Below are 7462 nucleotides of genomic sequence, written 5' to 3' on the forward strand. Positions count from 1 at the left end.
AAAATAATTACTTTAGTTAAAAGAATATTTATTTAAAAAATGAAATTAAAAGAAATAAATATAAACACTAAAAAGAAGAATCCCAATATAGGTATAGATATAACCTAGTTACACTAATACATATTTAATTGAATTGTTGCTACACTTTTATAACAATAGAAAAATATTATAAATGATTATAATAAACTAATAAATTTCAAAATGTACATATTGCTATAAATGTTTTCTCTATCATTGAATTAAAAATCATCACAAATCTTTTAAACAATAATAATAATAATAAGTTTGTGTATTTTTGTAGTAATTGCCTTAAAACTCATATCAACAAATATTTTTAATTAATTGATAGTATAACAACATCTTAGATTAACAATGAATTCAATAAAAGTTATAAACTCTTTTTGATATTATTATAAAATTAATAATTCAATTTTTGGCCATAAGATGACGCAAAATAGGAACTAATTTACCGAAATGTGCTATTTTGAATCAAATGGTTCAAAGTGAAGGAACAATAAAATGGTGTAACCTTTGGATAGGTGGTTATAACCTGCGAAGCATAAAAGCCGCCGGAATTCCCCCAAAGAAAAGAAAGCCCTTGTGTTGAGTGCAAAGCGAAGGCATGGGGTTGACGAATTTCGTGCTGACCGTGGCGGGTGTAAGCGCCGTTGTGCTTCTCCTCAGGAGTGACGTCAAGCAATCTGCCTCCATCTTCCGCCGCAACGTCAAGCACATTCGCAACTGGCTTGAAGAAGAATCTGCCGCCTCTTCCAAGTTAGTACTTTTTACTCTCTTTCTTCTTCTTAGTTTTAATTAAAGTTGCAGTTTTTTTGGGTACTCGTAAAAGAGAGACTGGATTGGAATTTGGGTTTTGGGGGAGTGAAATTTTATCTGAGATTGAAAATCGTAAATCGTTGAGTAAAACATTTTAGGGGTTTGGTGTTTTTTTTTTTATGCAAGCATATTAATTAGTATGGATGTGCTTTGGGGCTAGTGTGTTAGCAAGGATAGAGAGCATGGAATTGATGGCAACTAGGAACGTTCATTTGTGCTTTGCAATGATGATGCTGCTGATTTTAGATGCTGAACTGAACTAACCCGAGATGGTGTCTAGTATAAGGGATTAGTTTCTCTCAACGTGGTGACTTTAGTTTCGATTCCCTTCTGTCTGATTGTGTCTCGAACATGATTTTCACCTAAAGAGGATTTACGTGAAAATAATTAATTCATTTTATATGGTATTGTGTCATGCGCTTGCTATTGTAATCGTTTTTCATTTTTCAATATATTCATCGTTCTTTAGATTTCATCTTCTTGCCATGATGGACTCTTTACATTTTAGGTAGAAAAGCTTTGATTGTGATTCTATGGACATGTAAGAACATTTTAGAAAGTAGATTTTAAGCCTAACTTAACTATGGAAAACACGGGAGGGATTAGAAATGAAGATGCCACAATTAAGATTGATAAGTTGAGGAAGATTTGTCACTTTGAATTAGTAGTTCAAAGATAAGAATCAAGGGTTCTATTCAAGAACTTATAGTGAATTTCTATCACCAAAGCTCTTACTTCCTTCAAAATGTAAAGTGATTTTAAAGGTCAACATAAACCTATTTATATGATAGACTAAGTCTATTGGGTCCATCCACTAATTAGGCTCATCGAATCAGCCATCTAATATTGAACTAATAAAAACTAATTTCCATAAGTGAGCTGATCAAGTTTTTCATATAATTTCTCTAAATTCTTATTGTGAACTTGTGCACAAGTGAGCTCATTTCATTTTTTTGCTTCTTATTTCTCTCCTAAAAATTCTTATGGAGAAACTTATTCGAACGTACTCACTTATTCACAAACTTCTGAAATTGGATTGTGAGGCAAGTACAAAAGCTTAATATAAACCCCAACAGAGTACTAGCTAATATACCTCACTTGTACTGCATACTTTTCAAAGTGATGCACTGCATATCCATTTTTGTAACACTTATCAGAGAGTAATGTGAACCTAGTAACTCTGCAAGGCACTTGTTTTTCTTGCATGCAATTAGAGCTTGTAACTAGTGTGTGTAATGCATACAATGTAGCACTAGAAAGTTTGTATTGTTGGACAGATTTATGTTGCTGGTGTTGTGCTGAAAATAGCTGACTTTTGTTCTGTATCCTTCTCTGATCTTCACCCTCTCTCTCTCTATCTCTGAATTGAGAGGTTAATGTGAAAGCACAAGTGAGGTATTGTTTAAGTTTATTTGTATAAGGTAGTCATGTAAGGGATGGATGTTATAGTTTTCTGATTGATATGCTGTCAAAAGTTGTTTTGGGTGATGTACACATATTTTATGTTGGTATGGGCCACTTACTTGGGCATATTTAGTCTAGTGAGAGTGAGGAAATCTTGATCAAAGAGCCCCATAAACGTGTCGGTCATACTAGAGTGAAAGGATACCATACCCAAACATTTGAAAAGTACAAATTTTAAATTAAAAAATCATTGTGATGTAATTTAAAAGTAGCTATGATTGTTAAATCTTGCATGAGTGATCTTGGAGTAAGAAGTGATTAGTTACTGAAAGTATAATCTAGTAATTCCAATGCAGAGTGGCTATTTCGGTGTGCACGCACTTGTGTGAGATGTAATTCTATCATGAGGTAGGTGAAGTGTGAATAATCAATTTACGAGAAAACAGTATGGTTGAGATTGAAATACCAAAAGATAACAGTCTCTTAAGCAATAACTCTTTAAAAACCCAATTAGCAGGAATAGGCAAAATGAGAAAAATGAGCATGGTATGCGTCTGTATCTGTTATTTGAAGTTGTAGGGTAAGTATTAATAGATCCCAAACTAGCACATCTTAGGTATATACAATAATAGGAGTACTAATAATATATATTGTACTTTCTATAATATGATGTTTAAATATTAAAGAAAGAACCTGTATGGAATGATTCCTGAAGCATATGTTTGCCTTAATGAGTCATTGATTTGTGGGTAAGATGATAAAAAAATATGTGGAGGCCGAGATTGCCATGTTTGATCTTAAGGTTAGAGAATTCATAGAAAAAACCCTACGCATTTGCCTAATAAAATAATGCTTTAAACGTGTAATTGTTGTACTAGTAAGAGTGTCTCAATGCTTATGTTGTAACATAATTTTTGTGTCATCTTTATAGGTCAATGGAGAAGTCCACTCCCAAAGAACTTGAATCAAAGGTTCCTCCTAAAGACATTCATAAGGAGGACAAACATTAATGTTTATGAAGGTGATGCGGATGTTACTGCAGTAATTGTGTTTTTGTGTTTCTCTTATTGTCTTTCAATGGATACGTGTTTTTGAGTCTTTACTGCATACTACTCTTGAATGACACTGTATTCGTATATATGTTAGGAAATAATATGGCATGACAATTTTGGTTATTCCTCATTCCAGTATTTTTTTTTTTTTGCATGATTTGACTACTGAGAACCATCTGGCTGAAAATTCTTCGAATTTAAAATGTTGACTTTAGAGTGCAAGTCATTTTACCACTACTGTAAGGTGATTTGTATTTTAACTGAAACTTAGATCGTTTTAGGTGAAAAAGCCTCAGACATATATCTAAATTTACTCTTATTTCCCTTTCTTTTTCTTTCCCTATGTTGGCGTCTACAGTGATATGGTTGAACTCCGGACCTGCTCAAACCAACCACCAGCAAATGTTGAGTTGGTTTGGATGCGATTAGGTTTGGTCTAATCTGAAATCACTTGACCATTGAGCTTGGCTCAGTTTTCAGCATGTCTCAATCCAGTTGAACAGTCATATCCAAGTTCTAATCCTGTTCAGGTTATGGGGGCATACTTAATGAGGCGTTGGGATCCATTTACACTAGTTGTAGGGTCTCTGGAGAAGTTGATTAGAAACACTTAGAAATTTTTGTACATCTTACATTAATTTGAAATAAGACAGATTTATATTATATAAGTGGATGTAAATTTCATTTTACAGTCGATTTTGTAAAACTTTATTAGTCGCTTTTGTAAAGTTTTGTAAGACTTTTTTATTTGATTTTGTAAAATTGAGTTAGATTTAAAATTTACTTAATACAATATCACAACTATTTGAAACAACTTTTAACGAAATCTCAACTAAATCTCAGCTTTGAATTTTATCAAATTTGATGGCTTAAAGTTATTCACATAGTTGTTGCCGTGGATCTAAATACACGAAACATACAAATAGCCCACTTAATTGAATTAACATGAATCACGCCGTATAAATGATAAATATAGGTAAAGATGAGCATAAAATGTCATATGAAATTAAAAGGAAGGGAACAACTAAGGAAAAAGAAAGGATAAAATGTTGAAGAGATATGTTCTAAGAGAGTTTATTTCATTTATTATCATTACGTAAGAGAAGTAAATATTTTATAAATATATTATTGGTTTTACAAAATGTTTACTATGTCTTATATATAATAATGTAAGTATGTTTTTACTCCCTGAACTTTGACTTAAAATTGTAATTCGTTAATGTCTGAAACTTTGATACATTTTAGTTCCTAAACTTTAAATATGAATAAATTAGTTTTTTTAACCTAATTACGTTTTTTTTACGTGTCGAACGTGTTTCAAGTTAGTATTAAAGTTGTTTACACTGTTTGACATATTCCTGGTTCAATATCTGTTAGGAAATGCGTTTGACACCTAAAAAAACATTAATGTAATTGAGTTAAAAATACTATATTCATTCATTCTTAAAGTTTAGGAATTAAAATGTATCGAAATTTCAAACAAGAATAAATTTCAAATTTAAGTCAAATTTCAAGGACTAAAAACATACTTAAACCTAATGTAAAATATGATGGCTAACGTCTTGAAAAATAAAAACTTCCATTAACCTCCATTTGATACCTAGAAGTTTATAAATGTCTTGAACATGATTATTGTTATGGAAGTTGTTGTACTTGTGATTGTACTTGGCTCTTCATTCTTTCAATAATAACTTCATTGATTTTTATATTTAATTCTTTTTTAGTTAGTTTACCTCAGTATTTGAATTTTTTGTAAGTCTATTTTACGTGTGGACATAGTTATGTCTTTTCAAATATATTAAAAGGTAAGACTCATTGACTTATCTATCTCAAGTCTAAAGTTTCTAGAAATATCACACTAAGAAAAAAAATCATGAATTATTTACTGAATTTATTGACTTCTTAATTTATGAAATGGGTTTAGGGCTTATGGCTACTGATTATTGTTTTATGGGCTAGAAATAGTGTAAGGACCGAGAATTTACTCCACAATTTGTACGCTTCAAATTTTCAAAAGAATCTCTCTTCTGTAAAAGTTATTTGTGTATTACATATCTTGAAAATCTTTTGGAATACAATTTTCAAAATTAGATTTTCAGAATAGAATTTTCGAAATATATATGAAATGCATTTTGAACAAACTTTTTGGAATAGAATTTTTGAAACAAACTTTTTGATACAGGTTAAGCACGTTTTAGAATGTGTTTTTCGAAACGAGTTTTTCTTCATGTTCCGTCTGCAGTGGTGATGGTGGAAGTGAACAGTGACGGGTGGTGATGGGAATTTGCTTTTAATTATTCATTTATTCTGACTTTCTTGGCTAGTTGATTGGTTGATTATATCAATATTACAATGTTGTTTTTTATTTATTAAATAATGTCATGGTTAGCAATACGAGGGGAAATTTTTTGAGGTCAACATGGTATAGATAGTTTTAGCTATGACCTTCCTTGAACAAATCTGTTTTATATAAACTTGTTCATCCTTCTTTTTTTTCAGCAAAAAATAAATATATTGAAAATGGACAATTGGGTTGTTCCAACCTATACATAAGGTAATATATATAAAAAGAAAGACAAATTGTATTGATAGAGGATTATCTCAAGATTTCACACAAGAAGAACTTGAAGATGAACCTTTGGATTTTCTTTTAGAAATTAGTTATGTTCTATGTTTGTGGGGTTTGAGCTTTCTTTTATAAATTAGTTTATGCTTTTATGTTTTGGGCTTAGGCCTTTTTGTAGGGTTTTCAGGTTTTCTTAAACTTATGTGCCTATAAATAGAGGCACCAAAAACTGATGTGGACACTTTTAGTCATACATTGAATTTTATTTTATTAAAGAGAGGATTCTCTTTGTTCTTGGCTTACGCCTCCGGTTCTTATCAAAAATTAACATCTTTGTGGCGAATCTTCACTTGACTTATCAATATGCTAGATTGTGGCATCCTCCATCTCTGTCTTATTCCACGTTCTTTTCTGATTTATTCGTGTCGTCTCACTTGAGGATTCAAATTCAGAAATGATCGAACTCTTTCCTGGATAGGATTGTATCATTTGGTATCTAGAGCAAAGTTCTGATTTGAATTTTCTCTTCTGTCTTATTTTTCTGTCTATCATATAAAAAAAATTAAAATTTTTGAATGTTTGTGTGTTATGTGCTTTGTTTTGAATTTTGTTTGTTGGTTGAATTGTTAATTTGTCATATTTTTTTTTCTATTCTCCATTTAAATTGTGTATTTCTACATTTGATTTGTGGAAATTTTTTGTTTTTGTGTTTGAGATTTACAAGTGTACTTACATTGATTTACATGAGTCTGAGGGTTTAAAGGATAAATTGTTCAGTTTGTTTTTGTGTTGAACTACAAAAAAAAATTATGAATCACAGTCAAAAGGAAACAAATATATATTGAAAAAAAAGGATAAAAAAAAAGAGAGGTGGAGTTCAACACAAGCTTTTATTGCAATTTTATTTGTGATTTATTGATATTTACTTTCCATAAGTCTTTCTCTTAGAGTCTCTGTATTGTCTCCTTTAATTCTCTTTAGTAGTCCTATTATTTTCTAATTTTAATTTTCTTATTTTGAGTTTTAAAATTCCTTGAAGTTTTATCCAGAGTTTTGTATTTTCTTTAACCTCTTGAGTCAGGACTTAGATCTCGCAATGCTTTTCACTTTGTTTAGTCACTCTTTGCTTAAGCTACTGGAGTTCTTTGCCAAGCCCTAAAGGAAATTTGAGGGATAAAAGGCAAGAAAGTACATTTAAGAAAAAGCCTATAAGTGTGATACACAAGTGGAAAACTTAGTGAAACACTTAGAAGAGTGGCGAGGTCCATAAAAAAAAAACTTATTACTAACATATATTTTACAGGACATGTCTTCTTCCCAGAATAGTGATCCTTTATCACCTAAGACTGCGATAATTATGGTTATACTTGATAAGCTCACATTACAAATGAATCAAATGCAACAACAAAATCAATAACAGTTTGAAAGGCTCCAAAAGTCTAATGAAGATGTGAGCGTGATATTGGAGGGGGTGGAGAGAAGAAGAAGTAGACATGATGATTCAGGCCATTCTTCTCATAATGATGACGAGGAGCATGTGTTTAGACCAAGGAGGGGCCAAAGACGAGAGGCATTTAGGAACCACATGCTTAGGAGGGATAATGAT

The 7462-nt window shown here is 31.2% G+C and overlaps 1 protein-coding gene across 1 annotated transcript; it reads left to right on the forward strand.

The window, feature by feature from the left end:
• Positions 1-484: 484 nt before the first annotated feature.
• LOC114175192 (uncharacterized) lies at positions 485-3413 on the forward strand. The gene is made up of 2 exons (XM_028059959.2): positions 485-774; positions 3170-3413. The coding sequence occupies exons 1-2, from the start codon at positions 623-625 to the stop codon at positions 3246-3248; spliced, it is 231 nt and encodes a 76-aa protein (XP_027915760.1). The 5' UTR covers positions 485-622; the 3' UTR covers positions 3249-3413.
• Positions 3414-7462: the final 4049 nt, after the last annotated feature.

The sequence above is a fragment of the Vigna unguiculata genome, chromosome 1, assembly GCF_037176805.1.
Source record: "Vigna unguiculata cultivar grain cowpea cultivar isolate G323 ecotype 2 chromosome 1, ASM3717680v1, whole genome shotgun sequence".
NCBI lineage: Eukaryota > Viridiplantae > Streptophyta > Magnoliopsida > Fabales > Fabaceae > Vigna > Vigna unguiculata.